Source organism: Artemia sp. Qi Xiang Cuo, chromosome 4, assembly GCF_049724085.1.
Source record: "Artemia sp. Qi Xiang Cuo chromosome 4, ASM4972408v1, whole genome shotgun sequence".
Lineage (NCBI taxonomy): Eukaryota > Metazoa > Arthropoda > Branchiopoda > Anostraca > Artemiidae > Artemia > Artemia sp. Qi Xiang Cuo.
In genome coordinates, this window is record NC_142797.1 from 19615009 (window position 1) to 19634739 (window position 19731).

Below are 19731 nucleotides of genomic sequence, written 5' to 3' on the forward strand. Positions count from 1 at the left end.
TGATATATCCCTTTTGTTCAAAATAGTTGAAAGTTCTGGAAATTAGGTCTTTTAGGATGATAACCCCCTCAGAGCCCTCAGTGCAAGGGCTGTAAGTTATGCCCTGGGGCCAGGGACTTAGGCCGCAAGTTGGCTAGGGGGGGGGGGCACTCAATATTGAGATGGATTTTTATCAAAAGTTTTTTACAAAACCACAACTGTTTAAGACATATCTAAAGCAAATTTTAAGGTCTTGGGGGGGGGGGGCGCTGCTCCCACCTGCTCCCCCTCCCTACGCCCATGCCTGGGGCATATAAAGTTTTTATTGAAAGCACTGTCGTAGAAACTTCAAAAGAGCTCATTCAATTGGAAATCGAAAGGGCTAGTGCCTTTTTTAATAGTTAAAAGTAATTGGATAGCGACTAACACCCCTCTCACAAATTGGAAACTTACTCATAATTAGTAACAGCAGAACCTCCATCCCCCCAGGTGTTTTTTGTGCGATTGGGTCTCTTGGCCCAAAGACACATAATTCAAAAACTTCATGAATTGAAGTTATCAAGTATTTTGCAGGTTGCATCAAGACATGGCTAATTGTAGACAGAGAAAAGCAAAGACAGATAGTCCAGGTAATTGAGAGGCAAATGTTTAAATGGCTGGGGATGGTTTGGGAATGGCTGGGGATGGCAAATGTTTAAATGGATGGTTTAAACGATTGGGTCTCTTAGTCCAAAGACACAGCCTAATTCTGCACAATACAATAAACAGTGTTCCACCTGTAATTAAAATTTATCTTACAGGTTTTTTTCATTTAATCGAATCAGGAGTAATTCAGTTAGTATTAGAAGAAACAGATGATCAGAAGAAAAATATAAAGAAGAAAAGGAAACACATGAGCCAAACATTTGTTTTTGTCAATTGATAACTGGTTTTTTCTTTTTGTGGAACTAAATGAAAGAAATGACAACTAATTGTATCTTTTTTTCTGGTGTAAAGTTTTTGGCCATTTAAAAATCCCAACTATTATGAATTCAGTTTTGGACAATGTAAACTTCTCTTTCTATTGAGATTATCAATTTAAAAGGAAATTTTTTCAGAAGATAGGGATTTGCCTTTTTTCTCACTTCTTACATACATCACATTTGTTACAATAAAGCTAATATGTATCACAGGATGATGATGAAATCGCTAAAGAAACTAAACACATAAGAAAACATTGAACGAAAAACTAATTGGATGTATTACTAATTGGTTGTGAGAATAATAGCCGCAAACCAATGAGGACACACTTTGTGTTACAACAATCTTCCTTTACTCCCCTATGTACTTATTATGAAAATTGTACAGCGAAATTTGTGAAAATCTACTGGTGGTGAAAATTGATAAAATCAGAAGCTTTTCTGCACATATAAGAGGTTTTTTACATGATTAGAGTCTTTCATAATTATTCAAGCAACATGCAAAGAGTTCTTCTCAAATGCATCACATACATACATACATACATACATATATATAATTGGCTACTCATCCGTATGCCATCTTTGGTGTTTGTTCAAATTTCCTGCTTGAGGAAAGGTTTGGTCAAATATGCATTCTTTGATGGGTGTTCAAATTTGATGAGTGAGAAAAGGTCTTGTGACATCAATCACATTTAAACGGTATTTCTCCCATATATACTCTTTGGAGCTGGTTCAAACCTTCTACTCGAGAAAAGGCATTGTCACATTCATCACATTTAAACGGTTTTTCACCAGTATGAATTCTTTGATGTGGTTTCAACTGTCCTGCTTGAGAAAAACTTTGGTCACAAACATCACAGTTAAACGGTTTCTCACCTGTATGCAATCTTTGGTGCTGGTTCAAAACTTCCACTCGTGAAAAGGTCTTGCCACATACATCACATTTAAAGGGTATCTCACCCGTATATACTCTTGGGTGCTGGTTCAAACTTCCTGCTTGAGAAAAGGTCTTGTCACAAACATCACACTTAAAAGGTTTCTCACCCGTATGAATTCTTTGATGTGTGTTCAAATGTCCTGCTTGAGAAAAAGTTTGGTCGAAAACAGCACACATATACTGTTTCTCACCCGTATGAATTCTTCGATGTGTGTTCAAATGTCCTGCTTGAGAAAAAGTCTTGTCACATACCTCACATTTATATGTCTTTTTCTTTTTAACAGTTTTTTGATATCTTTTCAATTTTTTAGACTTTTTACTTTGCAGGCAACTTATCAAACTTATCAAACCTCTTTTCTGATTTTCTATACCTTTTCCTTCCGATTCAGATGCACAACCATTTGAGGAACCGCTCAAAGAGGGATTCTTTGAAACAACTAGTGACGTATTTCCCTGTACGTGTAGTCCAGATACGTGTGGTGAAATGTGACCTAAAATTAAAAAGTCTACAGAATTAAAAAAAAACAAAAAACAATGAAACAATAAATCAGAACTCAAAATAAGGAAAAAAAACATCTTTCAATATGTTTAAAAGTGTACACAGAAAAAAAACGAATAAATATCTAAACTCATAACAACTCAAAAAAAAACATAAAACCAAATATCTAAAGTAAAAAAATAACTCAAATCAAAACATTAATCTTTCAATATCTAACAACTAACAGCCTACAGAGATAAAAAAAACAGTATATCTTTCAATACGTTTTAACAACTAATTTTATCTTTGATTAGTTTTTCTAATTTAACAAAATAAGTAAAATGAAACCTCAAAGGATCAAAAGTATACCCAGGGGTAAACCAAATCATATTTTTTTTTCATTGTTTTTCACTGCATATTCAAAGGATTTATCCCTATTTGAACTATTTTTTACGACCTGTGGAAAACAGTATTTTCGTCATTTTTTAAAAAATCCAATCAGACTCGCTATTTTTTTCTAGCTAGAAAGGCAGTTCAATCTAGCTTCTTGACAGTTCAGATTAAAAAAGCCAATTTTCTGCTTCTTTCAAATTCTTGAAATCTGAAATCAAACTTGAAATCAAAATATTAAACAGAATTATATATTAATTTATAAAGAAATATATACACTGTAAATATGAATTGTATATTCTATAGTCATGTAGTTTTAAGGCTTAATATCAAGCATATTGAAAAATAATAAAACCTACCAAGCCATTTTCGAGTGAAAATTTAAGAATGTTCTTGAAAGACTACGAAAACAGTTTGGCAAACATATGCATATTGGAATAAGATAAAACAAAAGTTCCATCTTAATATTAGGTCCCACTGCATATTTTTGTCGAATAATTTATTGTCCAATACATTTCAATCAACAAAAACACAATGTTTCAGATGTACCTTCATTGTTAGAATATTTGGATTCCAGGGTGTCGTATTCAAATTTACATGGTCCTGAAATGCTAGGTAAATTATGAAAAGGAACATCTTCCCGCTTCGGTGATAAATGATGGTATGGAAAATGAAAGGGCTTCTCGCTGTCACCTGGTAAAGCATCTTCCACTTCTAAAAGGAAATTTAAATTTAACAGAGATAGAAAAACTTAACAGTAAAGCATACGAAACAAAACCTGACAGCTTTTTCTTTTTGGTTACGTGTAAAAATGTAAATATAGCGACATTATATGTATACCTTAAATCAGATGTATATGCAGGTTTTTTCACAAATATTTTTTAAAATCTTCTTTTTATAAAGCAAAAGAAAACCAGAAACATTCGACAAAATTCATTAACATGGATGAAATTAAGACCTGATATTGATAGCAAAACAAATTCATAGCATAGATCGAGTATCTGGATAAGTATAGGTTAAGGATAACGTATTGAAAAAAAAAAATAACATTTAACAGCTAGACAATCATATAAAAATTTTTCAAAGTAAAAGAATACCAATCGATCTGTGTTAGTTCTGCAAACATAAAACACAAAATATATCCTCCACAAGTTTAGATACCGAAGTCACATAACTTCATTTCTTTCTTGCGTGTATTGTAATTAGATATTCCCATTTCAACCCCAAAAACTAGCCTTGCCTTGGTAAAAACATTTTGCTCATCATACCTACACAGAGAAAATATTGACAGAAGGTTTTGTAGCGATAATAATTTATTGAAGATAATATTTGTTATGGTTTGTGATAGAAAAATTAGTATTTGAATCAAACGTATTCTTATTAATCAAAAACAAAACCCGGCTTTCTCAATAAATCAGATATGAATAGCATAGGTTTATTTCCCTATTTCTTATTTCTTACATTTGAACCGGACGCCGTAATTTCTCTAATATACATATTAATCAAATTGTATTTTAATGCTAATATTGAATATCATTGAATCATTTCATTTAATTTAATCCATTAAAAGTTACGAGGAATTAAGAATTATTGAACTAGAAATACTGACGTCTCAGAGCTTTGTTTCCGCGGTGCAATTAGATCTTACTTAAGAGATACGAATTCTTATAGGCTAGCAGGGGTTAGAAACTCTTTCTAAGCTGGGGCGATGACAACTTTTGGTACTTGTAGGGATGAAGAAGCGTGGCCTCTTCTTTCTTGAGCTATCTGGAGATCAGATTCCTTTGGGAGCGTTTACCTTGGAGACTTACGAACTAGTTACCTATTATTGGACTAGACGCAGACATATAAATGAAATAAACACAGATAAAAAGACAATAGATTTATTGAACTTACGTGCTTAGTCGCACAGGAACAGGTCACTTCTATGGCAATAATGGTGACCAAAATACAAAAATTCGTCTGAATCTCTCTAGTTATAAGGTACTAATCGCTTCAAATCTGGATAGATTAAAATTAAAAAGGCACATTTACCCCACTCCCAAACGCAGTTCTTTCGTCCTGTACTGTACGGACTGGCTGCCATTGGCCCATGAGGACCAAGGATGTAAATCTTTCGTCCAATGAATTTTTTAAGATGTTTCTGATGACTCAGTCGTTCAAACTATTTTTTTGTCTTTTAAAATTCCTTAGAAATGTTGTGCATCACATTTTTTTTTGCTACAATTATATTAGCAAAATTTAAACGACTAGCGTCATTGTTTTACTGACGATATAACGCAGTTTATCTTTTTGCTGATTAAAAATTTATATTCTTGGAAGTGGTATTTGAACTCAATTAGGGAACGTTTAATTTCTGCCCGAATCATCTTTAGAAGGAAAAAATCTTGTATTTTAAATATATGGTATTCTACTGCTGGTGCACATCACCCTTCCCATGAAATAATGACGTCCCGTCATTAGTAACTGCTCATTAGGAGTGCTTAAAAATTTTTCAATTATTTTTCTTATTTTATTCTACATCCCTATCTAAAATTCATCTACCGGACTAGGATTATTTATGGTTCTAGGTTAGCTACTATACTAAAGATTTTTTTTCTATATCTAACACTGATTATTTTTACATTTCCAACAAGGTTGGGACTATTCTACTTTTACATTAGTTTTTTTTTTGATTTTGCTGTCTATATGACGTACTACATACTATCTACACTACGTTGAATGAATAACATGATAATATTACACCTAATTACACTTGTGGTACATACATGAATTATTTATAACATACAATATTTGGTTCATCATATTCACTGATGACCTTAAAACATTTTCACTATTGGGATGTTTGAATTGTCAAAGATATTAGGAAGTGACACATGTAGTTTCACATCTATTCATCACCTTTCGTGTCCTTAGTGTACTACACCCTTCTGTTGTAAATTACTGTCCTTCACTGCTTTTGTCCTGGCAAAAATTTTGAAGCACATATGTTATGGTTTCTTCATGGAACAGTTCGAGTCTAGTTGTCTTTACACGGTAAGTTTTCCCTAATAGTTAACTGGGAAATGACCGTTAAATATCGTTCTAATAATCAACTGAGCAATGATTCTTCCCGCTACAGGTTTTGGTGTTTTTCTTCTCAGTATATCATTTTTAGGATTTTCGGGCATATATAGAATGTATTCTTGTGTAAAATTGTTCATTTGTGCCTTTTGAAATGGGTTGTCATCCTACTATGGTGACTCTTTTAATATATTGTCTTTAAATTCAACTTCAAACGTCTTCAAATATCATTTAACTTTAACTATCGTTAAATATCGTGTGCTGATCGATGGGGTTCTCGGGGTTAAAGTTCAAATTGTCTTTAATTTCGTCTTCAAATATCTTCAAATGTCTTTAAGCGTCATTTAACTTCAAATATCGTTTAATATAGTTTAGCTTCAAATATCATCGCTATATTGTAAAATTATTCTGGGGTCCACAGTGAGTATCAACAGCGATATCTGCGTATATATATCTTGTATTGACCGATGGGTTTCTCAGCGTTTATGCGATTATATAGTTCGTTAAAGCACTTGATATTGAGGTTCAAATATAGTGTTACCTGATACATAATATGGTTCATAGTCGAAGAAACGACGATCGAAGGTAACTGTTGTTTTCGTAGACGAAGCTGGGATGGAAATCGCCTGGAGTTATGGTGATTACTCTTCGTTGGTTGAGATATGATGAAAACAGATGCTACCGTGTCGTATCTGTACTGGGCAGCTCATTGTGATACTCAATGACCAATTTGCCATTTACTTCCTGTAATAAAAATAACCCGGCAGAATCAAAAGCTCTTTGAAGTAAATACAAATACAATAATTCGCGCATTAATTGGGTATATTAATTTCTAAGCTATGAGACAGAATTAAATAAATACACTAATATTAGTACTCACAATGAAAATTTAAAAATTTAAAATAGAGATGTCTTCAAATTTGTTTTGAGAACGGAAATATCGATATTAAATAAACATAATTTACCCTACATTATTAAGTTTGAGGTCTAAATTTTACAATATTTTTCATGCCTGCATTGTTCACGCAAGTCCGTGCTGTATAAGAAACGCATGTGCAGCGTCATAACCACACGGTTTTACGCAAACGATACTACAATGAGGGAACGAGACATAACAAGGACTAGTGGAGACCTCTATACCCACTAGTTTTCTGCTGTCTTCCCTATTTCTAGGCCTAGAGGTTCTCATGGGGTTCCGGATTTAACGGAGATGTGGAGGTGTTCTTCTTTGTTTCCCCGTGTTCTTCTCTTGGATTTTCCGTAATTACAAGTCAACATTGGTGCATCATATTCGCCTTTCAAATAAGGTCATTAGATGCAGGATTCCAAGCTTGCCCGCGTAGATTCCAGTTGATGCTTGGCAAAGAATATAAGCGTAATGAAGAACTGACATCAATATCTTTTTAGAAGGCTATTGTTTGAGCAAATCCTTCAGAACTAAATAAATAAATATTATATTAAAGTCTTATTAGAATCCGTTAAGCGAGAAACACCTTCACATTAAAAGGGAATTCCTTGTGGGTTTTACTTAGTCGCCATTGGACATACACAGAGTTCCAATCCATATATCTTAACTGTTCAAATGGTTTTTAAATTTTCCATATTATTATTGAGGTATAACTCCACATCCACCGTGAAGTTCTACATATAAACGTACCAATATGGTGGTTGGTTATAGTTACCAATAGTTGGCTATTTGTACATACATTAATTGAGTAAGAAATATTATATATCTCGAGTAAGAAACACATGAATAAGCAAACTTGCGGCACATAATTACACTGATAGGCCTAAAATAAAATATTTCATCTAATTAGACGCTTCTGTACTGATAATTTCTTGTTTTTTTTTATAATATCCATCTTGGTTAGGACATGGGTCGATTTTTCATGGAAAATCCGAGGGAGACCTGAGTCAGTATAGGTAAGATATAACCTGATTGACTTACGAAAATATGTCACCAAAAATTAGAGCACAATATATGTCATAGATAAACCAATGAGATTAAAGAAAATTTTTGTTACCGAACTATAGAACCGTGATCTCTCTGTTATTGTATACGTCATAGATATAAACTAATGAAATTAAATTTTTTCGTCAAGGAGCTAAAGACGTAAATGCCTTTGTTTCTCTTTGAAAGTAATGTTTAACACAGCTGTAGGACAGCATACGTCATAGATATAATATAATGAAATTAAAACGCTTTTTTTTCTCGGAGCTATAAGAAAGTAAACTCACTGTTTCTCTTTCAAAGCATTCAGATCCAAAAACGAAAACTTAGCTAGCTCACAGAAGTTTCTATTCAACCTTTAAGTATTGTTTTGACTGGCCCTGATTGGCATAAAAATACTAATTTCTTAAACTTGAAGGACTGATAAATATCCCTTCCTACGGTCGTTTAAAAAAAATTGCAAAAGAAATTAATGGGCCTTGGGTTCCTCCCCAGGCGTCCCACCAGACGTTGGCCAACGCCAGTTGTTGTTTTCAGTAGACCACTAGCTTCCTACCTTTGGTTATTTTCTATTCCCACATTTCTCTCTGATCAACAATGTTTTGAGATCACTTGTATTATTTTTTTTTTCATTAATATTGCCTTGGTTAACTTTACTTGCACGCTGTTAAATTGATTATGGTGTTAAATTTATTATATTTGAAATTTGTCTTTACATTAATTAGGGATATTTCCATCTGTCAGGTTTTTTAACCGTTCTACCTGATTGTGTTGTTATTTTCTCCTCTGTTTCTTGCGGTTTTCTCTTTTTCGGTTTGTCTAGCGAAATAAGGTCAAACTTTTTGTATTGTTTTTTCAAAAATTCTTGCCCTTTTAATTTCGTTTGTTTTCCGTGTGCGGCTGCAGAGGTCGGCCTTGATTTCCCTATTTCTTTAGCTACTATTTGGTCTTATTCGCCGTCAGACTCTTCGGAGCTGGTTACTGACAAATCCGAATTGGAACTTTTAGAGGTGGTACTTTTTGTGGTATCACCTGCCATTCCTTCGTAAATTTCTACTCCCCTGGAAGTAGAAGGTTTATTCCCTAAGTCCTCGCCTTGAGTTTTCAACTCGGGAGATTTGAAAGATTCTTGAGAGCTTTGGGAGGAATCAATAGTTTTTGCGGGGTTCCTCCATTGTTTGAACGCCATGTCCTCGGGGGGATGGGATATTTTTTAAACTAGAGTTTCTCTCCATGAAGTCCACTGTTTAGGTTTGGACTTGGATACAGTTATATCATGATATTGACTGAGCTGGTCATCCTTTGGAGTCTTATTCTTGGATAATGCACTTTGACTTATTTTTATTGGAAAATTTATTAAATCCATAGCTTCTCGCAGGTTTGTTTTAGTTAAATTTTTGGGAGGAGTTTTCTTTACAGCAATACTGGGGGTTTCTGCGGCTCTGTTTAATTCTTCCTGTAAAGATAGGGGCCTTTCTATCGGTTTTGCAGGGGAAACCATATCGTCTGGAAATCTTTTGGGGGGACATGGGGTCGAAATTCTATCGGGGAAAAACTGGGTTTTTGGATATATTGTATAATCTAAATCTCTTGCGCCCGCCGATGAATAACTTTTTGGATTTTTTGGCGTTTTTATTTCAGGAAAAAATCCTGGTATTAGGGATTTTTTCTTAGAAACAACTACATTTTCCATTGCTAAAAATTCTTCGCTAAAAAAAGTTTTGTTCATCACTGACATTTTCAAAATAATCTTGTTTAAAATTGAAAGGTTTTAGCTCTGCCAATCTGGACCTTGGGGGCTCATTGTCCGAATCTGACGAATCAGTAGAAAAGGGAGATAGCACTCATCTCCCGGAACATTCGGTTCTTTTTATTTGTCTAATATGTACCTCTTACGTTCTTCCACTCTTGCTTAAAATGGGTTCTCCATTATAAAGGTGCATTCATTATCGTACTTTTTGACTATTCTGTATGGTCAGGACTATTCGTTTGAAAGTTTTTTTTCCTTCTGTTTTTACCTCGTTCTTTAGGTAAACGAAGTCTTCTACTTTGAAATCTATATTCCCCTTAACTTTGGGTTGGTTTCTTAGTTCTTGGTTTATTTTACATTTTTCCAACTCTTGCCTAACTATTTTATAAGTTTTCCTCATCCTATTTATGAATTCTTGTTTATAATCTTCTGAGTCGTTATAATACTGCCGAGACTCAATAATCTCATCATACGGGATTATAAAATCGCGACCAAGAAGTAAATAAAATGGATTTTGTCTGTTTGTTTCAGAATATGCCGTGTTGATTACGTTTGTTAAATAAGGTAATAATTTATCCCAGTCACTCTGATTTTCTTTTGTGTAAATACTTAATAAGTTTGAGAATATTTTATGCCTGTTTTCTATTTTGCCATTAGCTTGTGGATGGTACGGCGCTGTCACCATTTTCTCTATATTAAGGAAACTCATTAAATCTTTTGTTACTTTTGCAACAAAATTGCTCCCATTGTCGCTCAAAATTTTATTAGGAATGCCGAATTGTAAAAATAATTTTGCTAATGCCTTACTTGTGGCATAAGCACCTTGATTTTTTAAAGCTTTTGCAAAAATAAATCCGGAAAAATGATCTATAACCGAAAAGATACAAGTGTAGTCTCTGCTAGAAACAGGTAAGTCTTCACTTGTTTCGTATAGGTCCAATGAGACAATATCGAAGGGGTAATTGGCCACTGGGACCCTTCCTATTGGAGGTTTCCGATAGGCTGGAGGGATTTTTCTCAAGTTATATACCTTGCATGTATTTACAAATTTTTTAAGTTTTGTCAGTGCCGATTGTACGTAAAAGTATTGTTTTAATTTATGGAACGTTTTCACAACTCCTAAATGTCAACATGTTTCCGAATGAAAATATTCAAACGCTAGCCCTACCAGGTTTTGTTATAACACAGGTATTATTGAGGTTTGGTTTCCACTTGTCTCCGTAGTCACGATTCTAAAGAGTATTTTTCGTCAATGTCGTAGTAAAAATTTTCTATGTCTTTTCTAAGAGTTTTGACTTTATCAGGTAACGCTTTGTCATTTACAAAATCATCAATTAGTGCGACACACACTTCGTCCTTTTTTTGCATTCTTTTTATATTTTCAAAAGACAAGGGTCGATAGTTAATGTTTTTTTCTTTTTATTAGTCTTTTACTTTGTTTTTCTTATATCCCTGTTTGCGTTTAGCATTATTAGCATTAACTTCATTTTCTTCAATTTCCGGCGGACTATTTTCTGGATATCTACTCTAAAAGTCGCAAACTGTGTTTTGTTTTCCCTTTAAATGTTCAAATTCATAGTCTAGGTCTTAGATTTTCATAATCAATTTAGCCAGAGTACTCGTGGGGTTTTGAAATGTGCGCAGGTACTGCAAGCATTTATGGTCTGATCGTAGTAAAAATTTTCTACCAATTAAATAATGCCTATATTTGTCCAAGTGGTAGATAATAGATAGTAATTCTAGGCTTGTGGCGGGATAACTATCTTCGCCTTTTGATAAAGTTTTACTTGAATAGCACGTAACTTTTTCTATTTGTTTGGGTGTTCCCTGTATAAAGTTAGGGTCTCCTTCTGGGATTATTTGTGAAAAGATAGCGCCTATGCCTATTGAATTAGCATCAGTGGTAACCACAAATCTTCCATTTTCAAAATCAGGGAGTGACAAAATTGGTTCAGAAGTGAGTGCCTTTTTGAGACGGTCTAGGGAAGTTTGAGCTTCCTGGGACCAAGTAATATTATGGGAGTTTCCTTTGGTGAATTCCATGAGGAGTTTCGCAATTTGGACACAATTGCGTAAGAATTTTCTAAAGTCGCCAGTAAGTTCTAAAATTCCCCTCAATTCTGTTAGAGTTTTGGGAGATTTGAGGTTTTCAACACATTTTATATTATCTGGGTCTAGTGATATCTCTTCCTGGGTTATTTCTACTCTTAAAAATTTAATTTTTGATTGCAATAAAGTTAATTTATTGGGCTGGGAATTTAAACTTCCTCACCTGAAATTCTTGAACACCTCAACTGCTGTTGTTAAGTGTTGCTGAGTGTTTTTCCCCACGCATATAATATCAGCAACAAAATGATTTATGATCTTAAATCCTCTTAACAAGTGCAACAGGGGTCTACCTAACGTGCTTAAACTTGTTTTAAGCCCAAATGGCACCCTTAAGTATTCATAAGATCCATATTCGGATGCTGAAAATGCAGTTTTATGGACATCCTTTTCGGCTATTTTCAATTGGTGGTAGCCTTGGGTAAGGTCCAAAGAAGTGAAAATTTTGTTTTTTCTTGAAATTGAGTCAAGAATTTTGTTTATTCTTGGTAGAGGGAATTTATTGCTAACGAATTGTTTGTTGAGGTCACTACAATCTACTGCGATTCTAAGATCTACATTATTTTTTGGTTCTAATATCACTGGTTCACAATAAGGGATTATAATTGGGCAGATAATTTCGTTTCTTTCTCAGTAAATTATTTTATTTTTCTGAAACTTTTTGTACTTATATTGCATACGAGACTGCTGTTTTTCAACAAAATTACCAGTTATTAAAAATTTATATTAGTAAAAAGGTATTAGACCAAAGTAAACCTAAGAATCAGAAAAAAAAACCATGAATTTACATAATTATCAAAAATTTTTATTTAGTTCCAATCCATCAATATTTTAAATTTTGAGTATGTTTAAAAATTGAGATTTAGTCAAACGAGATTAACCATTTGAAGTTTTAATACCGTTAACTAGGTTTCTTTTAGAATTTTCCCATCTATTTCAATCATTTTCCGTTATAACCTCGATTTGGACTAAACAAGTCCCCTTTTTAATTGTAATTGTATCGTTTTCATGGTTATTGGTTACCCAAATAAAACCCCCCCCTTTGTCATAAGATATAATCTTTTCTTCGAATAACAGATTTTTAGGTATTTCAGAGGGTGTCACAAATCATATCTCTGATTTGCTCATTACTGGTTCGATAAACTTGTATATTTCATTTTTTTGTATCGTTTTGGGAGGGATTTTTGTTTTCCTTATCTCAAATCCGTAATATTTTTCTTCCTTTTTATTGTTTATTAGATTCGTGGCGGCGCTATGCTGCGTCATTGCGGCATCTTGTGGCGTCGGGTTAGGTTGTATTATGTTCATCCATAATTCCTCTATTTTCTTAATTTCTTTTGATCTGTACCGTCGCATAGTTCTTATTTTTGTTTTCGCAGCTTCAATGCTTTTATTATTTAAATACACTTCATATCTGCAATATCTCTTTGGGTAATTGATTAAATTTCCAACCATGCCATGTCTTTGCGAGACATGAGGTTCAAAATACTTCGACATTATACCACTAGAAAGTTTGTTTACTGTTAGATTATCTTCGTAACCTCCGTTACTATTTTTTTATGCAAAAATTTTTTCCCTCATTCGCGCTGGTTTGATAGATTTCTAATTGTCTACGTCTAATAATAGACCATTATACTTTAAAAAATTTATCCCTATAGAAGCTTCATATATGAGGTTATCACATATGATGAAATGTGACGTTCCTGTTTTGTTATCTCTTATTTAGTTTAGGCAAATTGACCCTTTTGCATTTAATTTATGGCCTGTAACGCTTGTTAAATTGGGATTATTAGGGTTCCTCTTTCGTTTGATCTGCGGAGGCAAGATATTAAATACGCAAGAGTTTATGATATTTACAGTAGTTCCGCTGTCAACTAAGGCCGTAAAGTAAACGTTTTCTACACAATAATCATTAAATATAGGTAACTTGTTAATAATATCACTACAAGAAGGCACAAATATTGTTTTGGACCTATTAAATATTCCTTGCACCCTCTGGGTCCAACTTATGTTTCTGTGGGGCCCGAAACGTCTCCCTGGGGATTTATTTCATTTGTCGATGCTTTTAATAAATATTCTGGCGTATTAGGTTCCGTAGGCATATTTAAATGATTTAAGTCTCTCTGTCTTCTCCATGTATTATTATGGTAACATAGGTGTCTCGTGTCAGTGCTGTTTGCAGGCGTTGACTGCCAATACCGTTGGCTTACAAAATTTTGAGTTCGTGTTGGCAAATTGTCGTGATTTCTATATGGTATTCTTGCATTAGATTGGCCTTGGCGAGTATTAGGGTGTTCAAATCGGTAATAAGTTTGCCTGTTGGGGAGAGTGTTATACAAATTTGGTTGGTACGCATTATAAGGTACTGATTGGCGCAATCCCCCCTGGCTATAGCCTACTGCACAACCGGTGCTAAAATTTGTTCTTCTGAACAAATGGTTACCGTAATTTTCCGTATTACCGACAGCCTTTCTTGGTATGAGATTGGGGACATAGTGGAACTCTCTAGATTGCAATTATGGTTCTTTATTATTGTAGGGTTAATGGGCTGAAAACATACTGTTTTTTGCCTAGCGGGTTCTGGCTTTTTGTTTCTTTGTGCTACAGGGGAATTGTCCCTTGAAAAGAAATTGGGTGATGCCTGATCGCCCTTGAAGATTAGGTTTATCTTTGAGTCACCTAGGCTATCTTTTTTTGCACTACTGTGATTAGCAACCATTTTATCATCTTCGATAAATAGCTCTACCTCTCTGACGGCATGATCTAACTTCTGAATATTTTGAATATTACTGCTCTATATAGTTTTGGGGGTAGCCCTCGCAAAAAGGTATTTAGTATGACTTTTTCATACAGTTGCCCCGAACCACTTCCGTATTTTGCTTCTACAGAAATGCGTATGTTATCGAGATATTCCCTTATATTTTGTGAAACGTCAAAGCTTACTACTCAGTGTTTTAATTTATTTATAGAACTGGTTTCTATAAATCTCTCTTTGAATGCTTTTAACAAGTCATCAACCGTATTTATTGGCAAGTTGGCGTCATTGCCTATGGTATGTTCGACCTGTTTTAGAAAGGTTAAGGCCTGGCCTCTTAATCGTAGAATCAGCATGTCTTTTAATGCTCCAACGTCTGTTTTGTTAATTGTACAAACTGGGTCAATTGGATATTAAATTCGTCAATATCTGACTGACCATTGTATTCCGGGATAGATTTTGCAATCTCTATATTTTTTGCGACTAACTTTTGCACTATTAATAATTCATTTAGATCGTCCATATTTTTTTTTTGCGTTTATATCAACTTAAAATTTTACTTAACCTATTTTGGGGTAGGCTATTATCTCCTATGAGATATAAGGGGTTTTCTATCGTAGCCTAGCGGTTATAGGCCTAATTAATTTTCTTATATGTCTGTATCTCTCCAACAATTTAATTTCAAATTACAAAGTTTTCAAAGACTAATTAGTTCGCAGTTTTCCTCCAATATCCGACTCGCACCATTTGTACCATGTAAGATTTGTTGACGATAATATTTGTTATGGGTTGTGATAGAAAAATCAGTATTTGAATCAAACATATTCTTATTAATCAAAAACAAAACCCGGCTTTCTCAATAAATCAGATATGAATAGCATAGGTTTATTTCCCTATTTCTTATTTCTTACATTTGAACCGGACGCCGTAATTTCTCTAATATACATATTAATCGAATTGTATTTTAATGCTAATATTGAATATCTTTGAATTATTTCATTTAATTTAATCCATTAAAAGTTACGAGGAATTAAGAATTATTGAACTAGAAATACTGACGTCTCAGAGCTTTGTTTCCGCGGCGCAATTAGATCTTACTTAAGAGATACGAATTCTTATAGGCTAGCAGGGGTTAGAAACTCTGTCTAAGCTGTGGCGATGACAACTTTTGTTGCTTTTAGGGATGAAAAAGCATGGCCTCTTCTTTCTTGAGCTATCTGGGGATGTGATTCCCTTAAGAGCGTTTACCTTGGAGACTTACAAACTAGTTACCTATTATGGGACTAGACGCAAACATATAAATAAAATAAACACAGATAAAAAAACAATAGATTTATTGAACTTATATGCTTAGTCGCACCGCACAGGAACAGGTCACTTCTATGACAATAATGGTGACCAAAATACAATAAATTCGTCTGAATCTCTCTAGTTATAAGGTACTAATCGCTTCAAATCTGGATAGAGATTCAAATTAAAAAGGCACATTTACCCCACTCCCAAACGCAGTTCTTTCGTCCTGCGCTGTACGGACTGGCTGCCATTGGCCCAAGAGGACCAAGGATGTAAATCTTTCGTCCAATGAATTCTTTAAGATTTTTCAGATGACTCAGGCGTTCACACGATTTTTTTGCCTTTTAAACTTCCTTAGAAATGTTGTGCATTGCATTTTTTTTTGCTACCATTATCTTAGCGAAATTTAAACGACTAGCCTCATTGTTTTACTGACTATAGAAAGCCGGTTCTCTTTTTGCTGATTAAAAATCTATAATCTTGGAATTGGTATTTGAAATAAATTATGGGACGGTTAGTTTATGCCCGAATCATCTATAGAAAGAAAAAGTATTGTATTTTAAATACATGGTATTCTACTGCTGGTGCAGTTTCCCCACCTGATGATTACTTGTCTCACCAAACTGAGAAATTAAAGCCAATAAATTTAATTTAAATATGTTTTGGGTCACAGATAATTCGCTTTAATCTTAGATCCTAGAACATATACTCCTACTACTACTAACAACTCACCACAGCACCAAGCCGCCAGAGGCAAACACAGCTTCACAAGCTTCTCCTCGGTCCCAATCCATTCAATACTTCCCTCTTTACAACCTCTGTGGAAGTTCCCATTGCCTTTAAATATTTTTATGACATCCTCCCACTCCAACCGCGGACGACCTGCTTTCTGTTTAGCCTTAGACGATTGGCCAAAAGAACAATCTTCGGCAACCTGTCATCCTTCACCAGCAATAAATCCCCTAGTCATCTCAGCCTTTCTCGAATTATAGCCCTAGAAAGCGGAATCACTTTTTGTATAGGCTGGGGTTTAAAATACAGAAAGTCAGCCTGGTACTCGGAACAATCCGTAGATAATTTCTCTGGACAACAACTAACCAATGTTCATTCGCTTTTCGGAGCGCCCATTCTTCAGTGCCATATCTGGCCACTATCGTCACTGTAGCTTTCAAAATTCTAAGCTTATTTGCAGAATTATATTCCTATTCTTCCAAACTTTTTTTAAAAGTGAAAAAGCACCTTTAGCCTTGGATATTATATTTGTGATATCTTCGCGGCTCCCATCGTCTTTACTAATAATACTACCAAGGTAAGTGAAGCTGTCCAGGATATCAATCTTTTCGTTACCCAGCGTCACTTTTTCATCTTCACTTATTTCAAGCGTCAGTGACTTTTATTAATATTAATTTTTGAACCTATTTTTGCTTCCTGAGCTCGCAAAACCTCTAAAAGTTCATTCATTTTGCTCACACTTTCATCTAGGATGCTTAAATCGTCAGCATAATCTAAGTCCAGGACTTTTTCCCTTTCCATTTGATTCCGTGCTCTCCCATTCTCTTTCCTGTGCTTCTTAAGACAAAGTCCATCAAAATGGTCCATATGAAGGAGGATAGAACACAACTCTGCTTAACTCCTGATTGAACACAAAACCAGCTGCTAACCTCATTTCCTACCTTGACCACAGCAGTGTTATCTTCGTATATAGCACTAATTACTTTTGTGTATTTCTCTTGCACACCATACAAGATGAGATCTTCGCTAAAGCTCTTCCATCAACAGAATGAAACGCTTCCTGATAATCTATAAAACTGAGGACCAAAGGTGTTTGATAACTCAGGCACTTCTCAAATATTAACCTAAGAGTAAAAATTTGGTCAACACATCTTACCTTTTCTAAAATCGCACTGTTCTTATCTTATAACTTTAGGAGAGAAGTATCTCTTCTATATGATACATTTAAGTATCATATTACAAAGTGCTACCTACAGAGGGTAGACTAATGCCTTGATAATTACCACAGTCATTCTTATCATCTTTCTTAGACAGAGGTATAATTACGGTATTCCTAAATTCCCTAGGTACTTCCCCTTTAAAAAAAATACATATTTTCCCCTTTAAAAACAAAATCATATTCATAATCTTTAGTAACTTATTTCTAACCTCAGCGCCACCATATTTAAGAAAATCATTTACCACAGCATCATCACCTGGAGCCTTATCATTTATTAACCGATTAGTACTGTCGCTAATTCTTCCTCAAAAAACAAATCTTCCTTCACGTTTAAAGCATCAAAAATTTTCATTTTCCTCTGTATCTTTCCCTGCAACTCTATCTTGGTTTAGCACAAACTCAACACTTTTCTTTAACCCTTTCCTTATCAAAAATTGTGGTCCTGTTCCGATCCTTGACTGGGACAAGTCCGGATTGACTACTCCCTCTCAATTTATTAACATGCCAGTACAATATTTTACTATTGTGTCGTCTAGCTGTTACTATTGATCCTCGGCAATTTTATCCATGGCCTCCACTTCACACCTCCTTAGTTCATATTTTAATGCTTTCTCCGCTTTCTTTACATTCCTTTTGTTTTCATATGATCTATCACTCAGATAATACTCATATAGGCCTCATCTCCAGTCTATTAAACATAAAGCCATAGCTTTTCTTTTATTCTGTAACAGAAAATTCAACTGTACAACTTACCGTTTTTAACAAAACAATTCTCAGAAACCGTGATGGGATTGGCCATTTTCGGAATTTGTGGCAAGTCCATCAAAATTCTTGTAGCAAATTTAATGCAAATTATGTGAAGTTCAATACTATCATAGAAACTTGGATACAACACAGATTTTAGTCAGGAGAGCCCTAAAACAAAAAAGAAATAAGGATTGATGACTAATAATGACTTTTAACCACTGCAGAGCAGATTTTATCTTAATATAATTGAAAGCAGCTCCTTCAGCAGTCCAAGGAATTAGAAATCTGATTATGTTTTAACCCTTTAGAAGAAGAATGTCAAACAATTGCCATGATGGCAATTAAGTTGAAGATATATGAACACCCTAATTTAAATTTCTTTTGCTTAAATTCCGTGTCTTTGTATTTTTTTTTTAATATGCACAATAGCAGTCACCGTCTATATTTTCCTGCTGTCTAGAATCAGTTATAGTTTTGTTTGAAACTAAGCCTTTTACCATGACAACATAATTAAAGAGAGGGAGCAAGTTATTGGGAATATGTTATATATAAAGGAATGCGATTTAAGTAAAAAAAAAACTTAATGTATTTATTAAAAAAAAAAAAAAAAAATAGTGGATAAAAAGCAAACAAAAGCAGAAGCACCTGACAAATCAGTTTTTCAATTGTTTTTCCAGACATTAAAATAATAAAAATTAATATATTGATAATAAATATCTTATCTCTTTTACATAAATTTCTTATATATATTAGAAGAATTACCGATATTATTTGCGGGATACACAGGAATTAGTTTGAAGGCAGGCAATGAGGAGGGCCTTCAATGGTCCCTCGAAACTATTGCTTTGAATGTAAATTCTTGGTTTCATGCTAATCGGCTAATACCTAGCCTACAGAAGTTGGAGTCCAGAATCCTGGAGTCCACTCCCGGATTTTGAAAAATACAGCTTTGAGGGGTATTTTCCTTGAAAAAAAAAAATATAAATCCAACCCACTAAAAACATTTTTATTGTATCGGAGTACAGAGGGAAAGAAAGCAAGAAAGGAAGAAGAAAGAAAGAAAAGAACAAAGAAAATACAAGAAAAATTATTGACTTGTGGAGATATGGATGAGATTTACAAAACAAAATGTTGATAAATTAATAATCCATTCAATCCCTGCTACTATAGGTGAAAAGGACTATATCTGTCAATCTCTTTTAATATATATAGTGATGATGATTCACTTTCTATATAAAATAAGTTATAATTATTGGCAATCTGTGGAATTTGATATTTTGATTTGTATCTTGATCTCTCGTTTTTAAAAAACAGAAAAAAAAATTTAGTCCTATCTCTTAATAAATGACCATGCTTAGCTTCAACCAGAAAT

At 34.0% G+C, this 19731-nt stretch overlaps 1 protein-coding gene across 1 annotated transcript; it reads right to left on the reverse strand.

Moving 5' to 3' along the window:
* Window positions 1-1620: 1620 nt before the first annotated feature.
* On the reverse strand, window positions 1621-16802 carry LOC148952858 (uncharacterized). The gene is made up of 3 exons (XM_089087800.1): window positions 16760-16802; window positions 3293-3457; window positions 1621-2366 (listed from the first exon to the last, which is right to left on the reverse strand). The coding sequence occupies exons 1-3, from the start codon at window positions 16800-16802 to the stop codon at window positions 1621-1623; spliced, it is 954 nt and encodes a 317-aa protein (XP_088943926.1).
* Between the last annotated feature and the right edge of the window lie 2929 nt (window positions 16803-19731).